Source organism: Cygnus atratus, chromosome 10, assembly GCF_013377495.2.
Source record: "Cygnus atratus isolate AKBS03 ecotype Queensland, Australia chromosome 10, CAtr_DNAZoo_HiC_assembly, whole genome shotgun sequence".
NCBI lineage: Eukaryota > Metazoa > Chordata > Aves > Anseriformes > Anatidae > Cygnus > Cygnus atratus.
In genome coordinates this window covers 10,525,063-10,542,070 of record NC_066371.1, presented here as the reverse complement: position 1 = coordinate 10,542,070, position 17,008 = coordinate 10,525,063, and the positions used below count along the sequence as shown (strand labels likewise).

Genomic DNA, 17,008 nt, shown 5'->3' with positions numbered 1-17,008 from the left:
GGACGGGGAAGAGAAGGAAGGGGAAGGGCCATAGCGTCTCGCGGGAGAAGGCGGGCGGCTGTTTGAAAGATGGCGGATGAGGTGGATCAGGTGAGCGGCTCCCTTCGGCCGGGAGGCACCGGGGAGGTCTTCGCCGGGCCCTGGCTGCCAACCCCTGAGCGCCGTGGTGGCGGCGGGGCCCTTCCCGGCTCCTCGCCGCCATTTGCTGGGTTCCCTCCTTCCCTCCCTCCCGCCTGCTCTCCGCGGCTGTGAGGAGAGCGAAGGGGGGCGTAAGATGGAGGCGGCCCGCCGTGGGTTTTAGGCTGCGCAGGTCGGGTGTTGTAACAGTCGGCTGTCCCTCGCTGAGGAAGAAATGGGTGGCATGCTGGGGGTGGTGGTGTAAAAAGGTGTTCACGCTTCTTAGACGTGGTCCTGAAAGTTCGCCTTCCTCACGAGGAAGAGACTTCAGCCCCGAGTGTGTCCGGGTCTCTAACCTGCTTTGGGGCTTGGCAGAACTGAGGTGTGGTGCTCTGCCTCAGCTAGGGGTGTCTGTGTTACCCAGCTGGTTGGTGTGGGCTCGTGAAATGTGTGTGTGTGTGTGTGTTTGGCTTTCTACCTAGAGCCGTGTGGTGCTACAGGTATGGTAGTTTCTGTTACCATGCTCCTTTGTGTGGATTAGACTTTCTGTTTCAGTACTGACAATGCTTGCGCATTAAAAAATACAGCTCTTATGAAAGTATGCATGAGGCACGATTTGCTGCAAACTAACCTGGAGTCTGTTAACTAATTCTGTACAGACTGCTGGACATCCACGGAGTGTTAATACCACCTGCACTCAGAGTCACCAGGATTTGAAGGAGCGTTTCAAAATACCAGCTTCTGTGTTCTTACCTGTTTGTTTTCAGTGTCTTTCAAATGCTGAGGAATCTAGAAGTTCAGTCATCTTTATAGATAACTTTCTTTATTGTGTTTTTTAGCAACAAACAACAAATACTGTAGAGGAGCCACTTGATCTCATTAGACTCAGTCTAGATGAGCGAATCTATGTTAAAATGAGGAATGACAGAGAACTTAGAGGCAGACTACACGTAAGTAAAACTCAGAATGCTACTATGCTTATCCAGACAAGCACTGGGCAACACTTTTTATTTGCAACACTTTATTATACAAGCTTACCTGTAATATTCTATTGATTATTCAATTTGTTTAAAAGCACAAGTAATTAATTATATCTCATGATTAAAAGTGGAGAAGTGGTTAGAGAAGGCAGGTTAAAGGTCATCTTAGTAACAAGGGTTGAATTCTTTCTTCTTTCAAAAGTGTAATATGTTAAGGGGCAAAATTGAATTTGTTCAGTACTCTGCTATAAAATGCTCTTCTAGAGATTTAAAAGATGCATTTTGTTTTTTCTTGCCTGTGGTCTTCTAAATGATATCATGTAATTCATTCCTCTGCTTCTGACTCTGTTTCCATGTCTGTAAAGTAATGATGCAGACATCTTCTTGTAAAGGACTCTAAGGTCTATTTAGACTGAAATAACAATCATTATCAAACAACTATCTTATCAGGCATGACCGTGAGGGTATGCTGGGATATGTACTCTGCTGAGTTTCAGAGTTTCATTTTAAGTGCTTTCTTCTGAGAGTAATATGTCTCTTAATTGAAAACCAGTTTGTCTCATTAGGTCTGTCATTCTTCCTGAATATAGTACAGTGTTGCGGAAGAGAACCTGTTGCCCTATGTATTTAATAGGCCTCAAACTCATTTGGGAACACAAAGATGAGGACAGATCCATGATGCACTGGTGTAATTCCTAATGTGCTTTTGTAGGGTGGAGCTTGTGCTTATTTTAAATTTTTCTAACACTGTATGAGTTACAGTTTTCATAACCATTTAGTTGGCCCCAGAAAAATAAATTCTGGGAATATGGACTGATGGGAAAGAATTGTTTTGACATAATGGTACATTTGGGTCAAAATCAGGCTAAAATAATTCTGTCTGAACGTCTTTCTAAAATTGTCATTTTCTTGAGTTTGTTTGAATTTTGGAAGAAATAATTAACTTTATTCCTACAGGCGTATGATCAGCACTTAAATATGATTCTGGGTGATGTAGAAGAAACTGTAACAACAATAGAGATTGATGAAGAAACCTATGAAGAAATTTATAAAGTAAGGACTTCAGTGTATTTATCCCTATAAAAAACTTTTTTCAAGCGAAACTATGTCATATAGTTAAAATAGCGTATTGATAACTACTTTTTGGACTAAGATTTAACAAGTTTCAGACAAGTTGTTGTGAAAGTCCAAAGGATATGGAGAGACTTGGTGTTGATTGTTTTGATCTCATCAGCATGACAGAGTTATATATCTGAGCTCATGTTTGTTGGAGTTGTTTCTGGTGTTTTGTTATGATTGAATTTGGTCACATGCTTAGCATGTGTTCTGTAAACTATCTTTTTGTAAATGTAAACTTTTCTTTCCTTCTTCATAGTCTACGAAAAGGAATATTCCGATGCTCTTTGTCAGAGGTGACGGCGTTGTGCTTGTAGCTCCCCCGTTGAGGGTTGGCTGAAGCAACCAAGGATTTTACCTTGTTGGAAGGTTTCAGGCTCTTGGACAATGGTTCGTGCTTTGATCATGTGTCTCAAAATTGTGTACACATTTTTGTAGGATCTTTTTGCCTGTTCTTTTTGGAAGGAGAACAAATTTATCTTGCAGAATGTGCATGTAGTCAGCTGAAGCAGTGTAAAACAACCACACTTTCCCTGAATTAATGTAACTGCTGTAAATTGGCTGTCTTATCAGTAAAAAAAAAAATCCTTTTTTTTCTTTTTTTCAAATCTTGGGAATAGCAGTGTCTTTTTTTTGTTTCAAATAAACTTGGCTTATCTTTCAGATTTGACTGGTCATATTTTTGTTGGAGACGTTTTTATGTACTTATGTAGTCCTAATGTTGTGGTATGTGGATTTACTTTCTGAGAAAGTAGTAATTTGAGCATGTTGTGTTAATTTTTGTCCTTACTAATACTTGAGTCTTGCAGATTAACATTTATGGGGGGACAGCACTACATTAGTCTATGGTGCTATAATTTATGGCTTTTCTGTGTTCAAATTCTCTGGCCTTACCCTTGTAGCAGGGAAACTGTATGTGTGTATATATAAACCCACATGTGCATTTCCCACTTATGATACATAAAGCAGATAAAGTTTTAGATAGTGTTTCAAATACTTTTATTGCAGCTTTATTAACAGAACAATGGTTTGCAAAAACATAAGCAGGGAACAGAGATGCTGCTTCACATGCTCTTGAGTTGCCTTTTGCATGCGTTCATGTTCCACTATCTGTAGCTTGCTTCAGTTCTTGAATACATTAAATTCTGCAGAATGCTTAAGATGCTTATTGGTTATCTGCTGCAAAGGTGTACTGGAACCCTGAACAAAGTCCTTTTTTTAATACATAGTTTCTCAGGCCTGCACTACTTGCAGATTATTCTCCTAGGGGGATAAAAAGGCTTGAGTACAGTTACTCTATGCATTGTGTAAGTATGTTTGAAAGGCATACCTAGACAATAGGTCTACACTGGGACACTTTTTACAGACCTTGACTCATGACTTTATAAACTTGTCTAGGTTCTTAGGCATTCTCTTTATGGTTGGCAAAAGCAGCTTGCTTTGGCACTTTGTCTACAGTTAAAATCTTCCTAACTTACACTGTCCATAACCTGTGACAAGGGTGAGGAATGCAAGATCTATCTTGGTAAGCTCCAAGCTGGATCCTTTTTAAAGGAATGCTAACTTTTTTTGGCAATAAATTATATATATCCTCAAAATGTGAATGTATACTTCATGCACTCAGAGATAAAGAGAGTAGGGACTAATACAAAAAGCTCTGGCTTACAGGTGGCTGCTCCTTTGCTGCTCTCATGAAATGTCCTCTAGCATTGGAATAGATGTAAAAAGTAGGACTGGTAGCTGAAGCTGATATAGTGAAGCTATTGCTGAGAATTAGTGTTAACATAATTGCTATTAAACGTTTTTATCATGTGTAGATTTATATGTGTACTCCTTTTACTGCAGCCTAGAAAGGACAAGTCATTCCAGTTGTATACACATGAAAGAATTTTAGAGCTGTGCTTGATGCTATTTTCATATATAGGTACCTTAGATGCAAAAGAGAGGAAAAAGTACATGTACAACTTAAAATTCTTAACGTTATTTGAATGATAAGAAGGTATGCAGTGGCTTTGTAGTAGGCTTCCTTCACTATACCATCCTTGTTTGAAGTTGGTCTGAGCTAGTTTAAAAACAACTGTTGTCTGCGATCCATATCTCATCCATCCCTAGCGTGCCATCTCTGCAAGATCAGCTCAACTCCTGTTCCATGCGTGCAAAACTCCTTGATGTTGGAAGAATCCTATGGATGCTATAATAGTTCCCGTTCTGAATTGATACAAGGATGACTGTTCTGAGATTCTCTTTATTGTATGATCTCCTACCACTCCAGGAAGCCAGAATAGATACCTAGGGGGGGAGAGTAAGGATGGGTGAACACAATCATAGTCTTCCAGTTTCAGGGATCTACAAATCTAAGAAGGGAGAGTTATCTTTCACAGAACCTTATGGAGTTTTCCTCAATTAATGAGTCTACATCCGTCTAGCAGTCTTGTATTGTTACAGGATGTCACAGGCTGAGTACATGTTCTCTGAAGAAATGCTTCTAGTTTTGCCTTTGTATAGTTTGGACTTTGGTTTTTAACTTGCCACCTGTTACTTTCGTGTGATGCCCCTTATGTCTGTGCAGCACTGTTGTCTTCTCAGTATTCTGAGATAGCAGATTACGTGTTTACTTTTTCATCTTTTCTACTCCTAATTGTCCTTCAGTTATCTCTTTCCTAGACTGCAAAGAGATTTCCTGTTTAACTGTTTCAGGGGAAAGCTGCTCCGTTCCTCTTGTACTATGATTTTGTAATTGAAGAACTGATGTGATACACAAGGTACAGGTTATAGGTACATCAGGAACTTCTACAGTGATAAATTTTAGAGTAGATAACTGTTAACAGTTATGCATTTTGAGAATGCTAATGGAGATGTGCGGTGTAAAGTTCTCTTTACTTGAACCATATATGCCTGCGTAACGTGCTTATCTGTAGTAATTCTTACTAGACATTATAAACTATCAGCAGAGCTGAAAAGTTAGATTTAGTAATACACAACTCACTGGAATCCCTACAGAAATCTTTTCAAAATTGTCTCAACACCTTCTGCTTCTTTTGAATTTTTAAGTAACAGATCATGCATAGTGGTTGCTCACTCAATTATTGTCTAATTGAGTCCTTGGGTATTTGTGGTCTGGTCATAATGTTCTATTATTACGTTGCTGAAATGTCCAGCAACATCTTTTACTGACCATTGAATTTGAAATGAGCTCTTCAGAGTGGAAGCTAGCCTAAGGTCATCTGTGATGAATGTGGATTTTAAAAAAATAAAGTCTTTCTACAATCTTGTCTTTCTGACTGTTGTTTTTATTCTTTTGTTGCACATCAACTGTAATCTTACATACATACTTACACTTTATTTTTCAAACGTGAGGCGTACGTACATAATGTATCGTTAACTTTCCTAAAATAACTTCTCAAGACTTCTCAAATGCCTTTTCACCTTGTCTCATCGTTTTAGATTGCCAGAATTTCTTTATGTGATTCAACTTCTTAAAGATTATTCTAGTAGCTTTTTATAAATACTGGTAACCTCTCTAGTAGCCTTCCAGTTGTTTTTAGCTTTTGGATTTCATCTCTTTTGAGCGGGTGGCAGAGTAAGTTCTCAATTTATTGTCTTTGCAGACAGTGCAGAAATTCTTTAACCATTTGACTCCCAGTGGCTCTTTTATTACAAACTATTTATTTTGTAATTCCCATTCCCGAAGTGCTGGTATAGCTGGACTCTTTCCTGTCCTCTTAATTTTGTGAGTGTCAACTGCTTGTGAAATTCCTATGCAGACTTTTTTGAATGTAACTCCTGTAGAACGCTAGGTGGTGGTGTTGTCTCAAACTTAAGCTTGGTTGGCTTTGCCTGATTTTGATGTATGTAGCCTGTGTCAACAGGCCCTGTAGTTGTACAATTACTCATTTGTTTTTAATTAGTATGGCACTTGCTGACAGTTTTAAATCAACTCTGCTGCTCACCCATTAAGTCAAAATCAAAATATGTTTTGATGTTTATGTAGGCACAGAGCAAGCCCTCAGAAGAGTTGAAGTAAAACAGTATGTGTGTCTTGCATTGTGAGACTTCAAAATGCACGAGCTCCAAGCTAGCAGTTGTGCTGGTAGCATTAGCTGAAGCAGTATGCCATTTAGAACAAAGTGCTGTGGTTAACCACTTTGCTGCTGAGCACTGCTTGGAGATGAACAGCACACTGTTGTGTGTGGCATACAGTGCTGCTTCTACACCAACCGCTGCAAGTGCTAGTTGGATGGCTGTTCAGTAGCTTCACTGGAGAACTTCCCTGCTGAATTAATGGCATGGTGAAACAGCCTGTGCTTATGATTGTATGGACATCAGACTCTCGAGGTGAAAACATCACATTTTACTTTTAGTCACCAACACTTCTTGAACCCAGAGAAACATGTTTTGATGCAGTCTACATATCCAACAACACAGAATTTTGTTTTAGTTCATTTAGTTTTTTTTCAGGTTGTGCTTGTTTTCTTTTAGTTTAACAGAGTTTACATTTTCTGTTTCATTCCTATTCCCTAGCACAGGACAAGCCCAGGATGTGGATAATAGGTTCCAGTAGGCCTTGAGCTGTGTGAGCAATGGCAGACCTCTGCAGGGACTCAGGGCTGGAAAAGCAGAACAGTATTGATTATACTGGGAGTTCTCCAATGACATTGTCTTCTCTTGGTGTTTTGTTCTTGTTCTATAGGCATTAGAAATCTATAATTTGAACTATTTAAGAGAATAGCATTTAAGCTTCTAAGCCCTTAGAATTCTTATTAGAACTGGAGCACTGGGAAGGGAGCGTGATTCAGTGCAAGATGACAAATGCTGTGCATTGTTTTGGACTGATGATGACATGTACAGAAAATCCCATCAGGCTTATTAAGGTTTAAGGCATTCATGCCAAGATCATTGATGGGCTGAATACATCATTACTGAGGGTGTAGGGCTCCCATGTTTCTAAACAGGAAGCTGCTTTCATATACTAAACAAAAAGAATGGGAAAGAAAAATAGAAAGTTCTACAGAAAATTGAAGCACAGTGTCTAAGCCAGACTTTTTTTGGGGGAAAAGAATGGGTGGAAGGAAGAGAATAGATGATGTGGGTTGGAGCGGAAAACGAGAACCACTGACGGAAAAAGATGTAGTCAAAAACCCTGTTTATGAGTGAATTTTTTCATTGTTACCCAAATTAGTTGGAATGGAAGAAAGGCCTACTCCCAAATTTTGGAAACTTAGGCCAAAAAGCCTATTTAGTTTTACAATGGCATTTGATTGGTTTATGATGTGACTGCCTGCAACAGCAAGGGACTAGGCCTGCTGACTGTCTGTGTGGCTAGACAAACTATTGCTGAAAGATTTGGGTGATCATGACTGATCATGAGAGGCTTTTAGCAGTGTTTTCCACTGTATGGTACTTGGTAAATGTGCATATTTACTTAAGGTGCATATAGAAATCTTTGGAAGAGATCAGAATATTGCAATGCAAACACTTTTTGAGAGTTGGGATGTTACTTCATCCAGAATATACACCGTGGTCTTTAGTCTAACGACACCTTTTAAATTCTGAAAGTAAGGGATAGCATAAACCTTAAATATATAACTATATTTAGATCATAAAATACCTTTTAATCCCTCAGATAACTGATGTATTTCTAGTTTCTCTTTGGTTTTGATGAAGAAAATTGCTCACGATTTTATAGAGCTAGTTTTTGAATTAATTGTCTGATAAAGACCTGTGCTTTCTGCATCTGTGCTGGCTAAACATGATGCTTTCTGATCAGTCTGTTGGTTCACATCACCCAAAGTCCCTGTCAGTACACAGTTCTGTAGAGTAGATGGTGTAGTGCTTTGCCCAGCCTGTTTCCAGATGATTTGATCAAGGAACTTTCACTGATGTCTTCGTGTTATAAATAGTTACCTGTTTGACAAGTGGAAGCCTCAATTCCATCAACTCTACTGCGATACTGGATCTGTTGTAGCCTCTAAAGGAGGCCTTCGTGTTATGGCCTTCTTAATCTTGTTCCTTTCTCACAGCTATTGCACAGCCAGGTTGCGTTTGTTGGTAAGGTGGCTGCAAAAATCTCTTTTACCAATGATACAGTTTATTAAACGATTCACTCTCTGTTCACTACCTAATAGAACTGAGTGTGGTGATTCTGCTACAGTAAATTTTCATTTGCTCTTATCTAATCTGCCGAACTGTTGGACATAAATAATTACATCAAGTATGTACATCACTGGAGCCTGTCACACTAATTAGCGTAATATGCTGTCTGAAATTTTGAATAAGGAAGCCAGGTAATCCCTTCCCCAATCTGTCCTATAGAAATCACAGAACTTTCATGAAAGCAAACGTTTTCTTTTAAAGAAGTTGCTGCTCTAAATTCAAGTCAAAGCTCCGCTAGCCTCGTGAGGGAGCTGCAGGCTGCCATGAGGCCTCCCTCAGCCTCCTCTGCTCTGGGCAGAATAAATCAAGGGACCTCAGCCGCTCCTCACACATCTTCCCCTCCAGATCCTTCACCATCTTTATAGCCCTCCTTTGGTGGACACACTCTAATAGTTTTATGTCCTTCTTATATTATGGTGCCCAAGACTGCATGCAGTGCTCGAGGTAAGACTGCACTGTAACACTTTGAGCCTGGCCTGTCAGCCGACTGTTCACCCATCATATTATGTGTTGTCATAACTGAATGCATTACTGAATTCCTCCAGAGCCTCCAAATTTCATTGGTAGGGAAAAAATCTGAACTAATAAATAGTGCTCTAAGTCTTGATTTCTTTAAATTAAATCTGCAGCAGAGGACTGTGGCTTTGTCACTCATCGTATCATTGCTCTAAGTAGTCTTTGTGCCATAAGGTGATACAGCCTAGGTAGACCTAATTACATTTTCGTAGCAGGTAATTGTTAGTTCATCCTGTGCTGTAGGTGGTGTAGTAAAGCAGCGTGCCATAATGTTTTGTAACACCTATATTTAGTACTTTACAGTAAAAGCTGCCTCCCTTGACTGCCCAGATGTTGGTTGCATTCTAGTGGTTAGCAGAAATCTGAGGAAGAAATGAGATACCACCAGATAACATCTGAGAGCTAATTTGATTTGTTCTACATTTGTAATGCATTCCTCCAAGTTAAATTCCTGTGGACTGAGGTGCTGCTTATATAAGGAAAGAGATGCAAAGCTCTGTTGCAGCCTGGGAGAATACACTATAGTTACATTGGACATAATTTTATACGTTTTCATACTAAACCTTCCAATCATTGTTGCTGTCTCTTGGTGTAATTCAGATATTCAGGGAGTTGTTTCTGTATCAAATCTGTCCTATCCATAAAGCACTGGCTTTAATCTCAGTAGCAGCTAACAGATTTTCCTCGTGATTGAACGTTGAGCCTTAAAACCAGCACTGCTATATGGATGTAGTTTCCAGTTTCATAGCGTGCTACGGATAACACAAGAGATGCTTGTCCTCTGTTCTCAGTCCTAGACCCAGCTGTCATAGCTATTTTTTCTTCCTTGAGGCAGTGATGTTTATACTATGATTTTTCTCTGTCATGTGCTGTTTCATGAGTTAAGGACAAATATTTTACATGTGATGTTTCAGGTGTTGAATATGAAGTTGTGTAACTTGCCAGTACTTCTGTTTTTCTCTGGATTCTTTTAGTACCGTCATCCCACAGGAGGGTTCTCTTATTATGAAGGATTCTGATGTCTCTGGGATGAAACTTCCCGAATAGGCATTTCTTCATCTTACTGTTAACTTTCTGGTACTACTCTTGATGCACAACTCTGAAAACAGACAGCACTGTTCTTTCAAATCAACACTACTGCACTGAGAAGAGAACATTATCAGTCCCACAGACAAATAATAATAGCATCACTCTTATGACAGAGATCTGCTGGTTCTGGATCCACTGTCTCTTCTGCTGGCTGGATTCTTTTGGCACAGCACCGTCTCTTATAATCTAGTTTTCTTTTCTGAAAGGGTTTTAATCCATTCACCTGATTCAAAATAAATCACTGGTTACAAAAAAGCCATGTCCAAGGAAGTAAGCAAACACTGACCTAATCTCCATGGTATTTTTCCTTGTTTTGTAGCCTAGAGCTGGTTAAGTTGTTTATCAACTTCCAGAATATACTCTAGTATGTCATTTATTGTAAATGATGACATTTTTTCTCTTCTGTTCTCCTCTGATTTTTAATTGTTTTGTTGTTTTCCAGGAAAACAAATCATAAATATCAGTAAACACTTGATGAGCATCTGCATGGGTATGAGTTTCTGTAAACACTATATTGATCTCACAGGAGAAATGTCAGTACAGTTGGGATATCTGTGGATATCTTCTAGCACATCAAGCAAATCTCTGAAACTTTTTGAACTATACTCAAACTGCAGCTGCAGCTTTGTTCTGATGATAATCTCAATGTACTGTGTACTGGCAAGAGAAATGTCAGGCATGTGATTTGTGACACATTTGTAGTAACCTAATAAAAGCACGGTACTGATCTACCATAGTGATTGAGAGAAATTATCCGTTCCTCTGATCCTGATTTCAAAGTGGAGATCAGCTAGGAGATCTACTGTTTGAAAGATCCTAGAGCAAGCGATTCAAAGAAGTGGCAGGCTTCTGTATTTCCTCCTCTACGGTGCACCATTTTCATGCAGGAAGCAGTAGGTGGATTCAACCAGCATCAGTATAAGATGCTTAGCAGCAAGATGATCATGGAATGATGGCTGCCAGGATGGTATAAATATTCAAGAATATCTTACAATTTATAAAGGAGAGGGGTGGAGAAAGATTTCCTCTCATGCTGCTTCAATCTCACCAGTTTAGGGCACTTTTTTTTCTTATTTATTTTTCATCTCAAAGGCTGTGTCCTGGTCCCTTGTAGTATGTATCAGGTTTAGATTTAATTTTCAATCCTCACTGTAGTTTCATGTTCCATTGAGATCTTAATGAGATGGTGCGAGATTGGGGAAATCAGATAAATCTGGTGTTGAAGTATGAGTGAAGGAAGATGCAATGCATAGCTGCTGACATCCTTGGAGCACGAGCTCTTACAGCAATATATAATTTTTAATTTCTGGCAAGCTGTGTTCAAAGTTCCTGAGCTCTTATACCAGTACAGCAGGCAATCAAGAAGAAAAACTGAAGTTTGCCTTTGCAAATCAGTAAGTAATCTAAGTTCCTTTGAACTGTGGAAAGACATGAATTAAAACACTTGTCTCAACAACAAGAAGAAGGAAAAAAAGCCCCCAAAGAAGCTACACTTTCTCTTCGCTCTTCAGGGTCAGAAAATTGCGTAGGAGAAAAAATGTCTGGAATTAGATATCCTGGAAACATGTGTAATGTTTGCTTAACTTCATTTGGTTAGAAATTTTATCCTTGCCTGGTTTTGGAGCTCACTGAAAAGACTCTCAAACAGATGTACTGAGGTGTAAATTCATGCAAGCAGAAGTGTTACAAAGGAAAAGGCTGAGCTGGGGTTTGTGACCCATGCCTGCCCATGGGGACTTGAATTTCCATGTGAATTAACCATTTTCTTTTTTCAAAATCATCTGTTCTCATCAGGTATTTAATAAAGAAGTACGGCCATGTAAGGAATTATTTAGCTTTTGGCCTGTTTAAAACATGCAGATGCATCTCTGAAGTGCTTGCTTTCTGTTCAGGATGTTTCTACCTCAGGAACTCTTCTCTCCTTGTGATGAAAGAAGTGTTAGACGGTGAGTTGCATAGCATCCTTTCAACTAATTGTCCACCCACTTGTTTACTTTAAAGTAAGCCTTTTCTGTGGCATTAGCAATTAGTCATTAACCCTTAGGATTCTTATTTCTGGTGAGAGTTTATGATGACTGAATATCCAAAGCCATGGAGTTCTAGATGCAAAGAGGGCATCCAAATGTTTAAAACCTTTTTTTTTTCTGAGCCTGGCTCCAAAATTTTGGAAGTCTGTAGATATAATGTATGTCTAGTTTTCATAGTATTTTCTCCTTCTAGCTGTAGACAAACTCCCTTGATTCCTGCATTTCTCTGCTCAGGGATATTCTGCTCTCAGAGGAGAACTGATCTTTTTTCCACTCTTGAAATCAATCATTACAGCACTGCTTGAATTCTCATCTCCTGCATGCCTAGCTGATGCAAGTCTTCATAATCATAGAACCATTAAGGTTGGAAAAGACCCTTAAGATCAGGTCCAACCACATGATGAGGTACTGCGTAAGTTTCTCTCACTCCCACCCCACGGTGAACTCTAGCCACCATCTCTGTCACTCTGAAATGCTTTCTGAAGTTAGGATCTCCTTTCATAGAAATGAAACCACAAACTGACTGCTTAAGGACGTGATCTTCTTTGTAGTTAACTCTTTAGGGAGTTGTGACATTTGAAAGAATTTGATGAAAAGCTTTGCAGCAGCTTGTCAAAATCAAGTCTATTCAAGACCACAAAGGAAATATAATGCGATTTTAAAAAATCCTGTTAAATTTTAAGACATTCCCTACTTCATTTTTGTTCCCACACGTGTGTTCTCCTGACTTGGGTCTAATGCCTTTTAGAGCTGATCATTTTTGGCTGAGCTCTCTTTTCACACCATTACCTTTCTTTAAAAACGTGGGGTCTCCCTCCAGCTTCTGCATGCAGTATGCAATAGTTCTGGATCATCACTCAGTCAGCAGATTCCCTCTTGCTCAGGAAACCTGCCTCTGAGTTCCTATGAGTCCTTCTTGAATATTTAGTTATTCTGTTTTTAAGCGTCTGCTTTATGTCCTGCTTTTGGTCTCTAGTCCTTTTGCTCCTTAAAACTTCAGGTGTCTTCGGCCAAGCTGGAAGAATCCAGTTGTCTCTAGGATGGAGATTTCCAATTGGCGAAATCCAGTGAGCTCTGACATTCTGTATGGCAGTTGTCAACAGCGGATTCCTGGATTCTCAGTTCCATGATACCAGGGCATTGGGGGTCATTTTCAGGCTTTTCTTACTTACAAACCTTTCCTTCCCATCTACCTGATCTCCCTTCTATTTTCTGCACGACATTCCCAATTCTGCCTTTTTTTTTCTTTTGTGGGGACCTCACTGTGACTCAGTCTGTGAATCGAGTTAAGAAACGGGCATGGTGGGCAAGGGAGAATTTTCAGGAAATTTTCAGTTATTCAGGGTTTGCTGATAACAGTAGGATACTATTGACAGAAGTATGATAAAAGGAGGAATTGTTCGTGTTGTCTGAGCAACTTGGGGAACTGACACAGGTAAAAGAATTGTACCTTCAACCTGCATCAGTTCTCAGGTCAGTTCACTGCTGGGGGCAGGAAACAGGAGCTGCTTTAGCCAGCACTTCATCTGGGGAAAAATGTTTAAGTTCCTGCTTAAATTAACATCAGAGTCCCCTTAGTGAAGAGTAGAGGTTTCAGACTCCACTCTTTTGTTTGGTAGTGCTGATAAGTAGGAATATATACAACAGAATTCAGAAGTAAACATGGAGGGAACAGTGCTCTCAGAACAGAATTCCCAGGGAGTATATGGAGGGCATCCCTCCTCATTATACTTAGCCTATTAATGCTTTAGACATTTAAAAAACAAAGCAATAAAATAACAAAAACTCAGATAAACACATGACATTTAAAAGAAGACGATGTTCAATTGAAAGTTGAGATTAATGTTCAATAGTTTGGCTTTTTCTTATTTCACTAGAAGCGATGCACCCATGCCTTATACAGCAGAATTGTGAGAGTCCTATAAGGAGAGATTGTAAACAGAGCATGAAAATATTTGATGTACATGTCCAATTTGCCTTGAGCAGTGTTTTCTCTTCCACCAGGCCCTGTTGCATAACTGTTCCCTTCAGTCTGGCTCATGTGTTTGTGAGCTGGATGGTTACATGATGAACTAATCAGCATGTTTTCTGTTTCTAAGGACTGGTAAATTTTAGTGAAATCTAGAGGTCTCTGTATGTAGTAATAACATTCATAGAAGCAAGGGTTAATTTTCATAGGATTGCTTCCCAGAGATTTCTCCAAGTACGCTAAGTTAGTAGTATTTTTGTGTCCTTTGAGTAGTAAATATGGGACAAAGAGGCTTGTCATATTTCTTTCCTTTTTTCTTTTTTTTTTTTTAAGCTGTTCTGCCAGGGAGTTGTGTAGGGTGATAGCTAGTCCTTGGTGTGTGTTTAAGAGCAGCAGAAGCAATTACTGCAGGTCATACTGACCTTGGGCTAGGTTCCTTTTGATTTTATGTTGCTTATTAATTGCCCTTCTAACCCAACTTCTTTTGTTTCCAATTGAAAGCCGTTGTAGGAATGCAATAGCAAGGGAGAGAGGAATGCTTCATTCATAAATCTGAGAGCATTTACAAAGGAGGCTGTAAATTATTATCTAATTTATCTTTCATCTCAAGAAGAGAAGGAAGGACATTGTAATTAACGTTTTGTTCAAGACTGCATGCTGAAACAGTGGCGGGGCTGCAAATAGGGAACACTGCCGTTCTCTGTAAAAGGTCTCAGATCCTAGAGTAATGGGACCAGTAATGCAGCCCGTACCATAAGCACATGGATCACTGTTATGTCGGTAACATGGAAGACGGTGGTGCACAGAGAGTTTGGCATTGCCAGACACTGTAAGGTATTGGAGGAGGAGTTAAATTGAAACTACTGGGTAAAGTTTACTTTCCATCAATACATAATGCAAATGAAAGCACGTCATGTTACTAGAAAGTAAGATACTTTCAATATTAAGAGTTAATCTTAAAGATAAATAATAAAATAAAATAAAAAAATGTCTATCCTGAATAACTTAATCTCTTTCTCTGCAGACAGCTGATAGTGGTTGACCATACTGCTGTAAAGTTCAAGTCAACAAAAGGTAATTCAAGAGACAGAATAGAATACTGGGCTAAGAAAAGACACGTGATCCCCAAATTTGGTTTGAGCTTTGGGAATCAAAAATTACAGGTTTATTCTAACCTTTTCTTACTCTGTTGTCACAGCAAAATCACTCAGATGTCATTAGCACAACTTAAAATTGTGTAATGACTTTTGCACTGGTAGCTTTGGATCTGCATTAGGCAGCAAACTGACTTGATTGAAACTCTTAGCATGTAAATTCTTTATCTTTCTGCATTTTTAGTCTGTACTTTGCTATTTCATAGATGTTTTGAGAAGAACTTATTTATAACATTTTTTAAATAGTGTTACTAATAAATTATTATTATAATTTTCTACTGTCAATCCAGAAAGGTAGGTTATGGTACAGAGTTTGTTTATTAAGGTTATGCCACCAAATCCTCCAAAGGTATTACAGACATCCAGCTACAACTGCATTTATTCAAGCTTCATTTTTTAAAAACTTCCTGTTATGTATCAAAGGGTCTTATGATATTTTATCTACTGTGAAAATTCCCATGTTTATGTGAAACTTTGCAGGACATTATTTCTTGCTGCCTTTCTGGACACCTTTGCAACAAAGTATATACTCAATTTCTATATGATTTTGGTCATGTCATTAGGTTTTGGTGAGGTGGGAGGAAAATGCATTTATTTTGTACTTTTTAGTGGTGTGTAAATGTTAGCATAGGGCATACTTATATGCGAATGCAATTCATGAAGGAATCAGCAAAATGATGGGTGAATATATACACGGTCAATTACAAACTTCAGAATAAGAAGAAGCTCTGTGGGAACCTTGCTGGTTACAGGGGAGTAAGTAGTCTCACCCTCTTGAAATCCAAACCGAGCCCCTCCGTTGAGTACTTACAGATAACAAGCCGGGAGCCTTCTCAGGAGCGGTGTGACAGGACGGCTCAGGAAAGGCACGGGCCCTAGCATGCGATATGTGGATACGTGTTAGCTGGGAGCCAGATGGAACTCTTCTGTGGGCTGTACCTCAGGTTGCTGAACATGAAAGCTTCAGCAGTGTGAAGCTCTGCGTGGGCTGTTTGGCCACAGGCTACGTTCACCAGCCCTCATGTGCACTAGAATGTCGTGCTTTCCAGCCTAATACAGATTGTGCTTCGTTTTTGTTTGTTTGTTTGTTTTGTATGTGTCTGGTTTTGTTTTTAAAACTACTTAACATAATGGTACTTGTGATTATCTGACCCTAACAGGGACTCACTTAAAATGCATTAGTCAAGGCCAAAGGAATTACCATTTCACCCAAGGCTCACTCTAGCCCATATAAGCTCTCTCCTATGCTGAGAAACTGACAACTCCACTGCAGATGAACCATCTTTACTGGCATGATGTTGCTCAGATTGATGCCAGGCATTCTCATTTTAGACTCAGGGTTGTACACTGACACCCTGCGCACCCCTTGGGCACACTTTTACACACTTTTACACTTTAAGTGAGAACTCCCTGCATAGCTCTGTGACTTTAATTCTTGAGGCTGGATTTATAAATTAACACACCCCTGCTTATCCTCTGTGGCTTCACTAAGGAGACTTGTATAAATTCTGAATGAGTATTACTTTTTAGAGAAATAATCCAAGCAGTTCAGAAGTGCCTTCCAGCTCTACAAGGTAACTCCTTTAAAATATCCAGATAACCAGTGAATTCTGGTTTTACAAAATGCAATCTCAAATAATTTTCAGCAAGGGTTCAGACCATGAAGTTTGTCTCTGGCAGGTTCCAGCTTCTTCAGCATATTGATACTGGCTTCACCTTTCTCTCCAGCTCTCTGTAAAGAATCTTCCTCCACGTTTGTTGAGAAGTCCTTTTGAAGGTAGATGGGAATTCATGATTAAGAATTAGTGTTTGATACTTAAAATTTCCACTAATTTTGGAAAAACGTCCTGTCTCAGATATAATGTTCCATTCAGATCTGTTGGGGAC

General features: G+C 39.2%; 1 protein-coding gene across 1 annotated transcript; it reads left to right on the top strand.

Moving 5' to 3' along the window:
* Window positions 1-4: 4 nt before the first annotated feature.
* LSM3 (LSM3 homolog, U6 small nuclear RNA and mRNA degradation associated) lies at window positions 5-2,876 on the top strand. Its single transcript, XM_035546597.2, has 4 exons — window positions 5-90; window positions 957-1,067; window positions 2,055-2,150; window positions 2,473-2,876. Exons 1-4 carry the CDS (start codon window positions 70-72, stop codon window positions 2,551-2,553), a joined length of 309 nt encoding a protein of 102 aa, XP_035402490.1. The 5' UTR covers window positions 5-69; the 3' UTR covers window positions 2,554-2,876.
* Window positions 2,877-17,008: the final 14,132 nt, after the last annotated feature.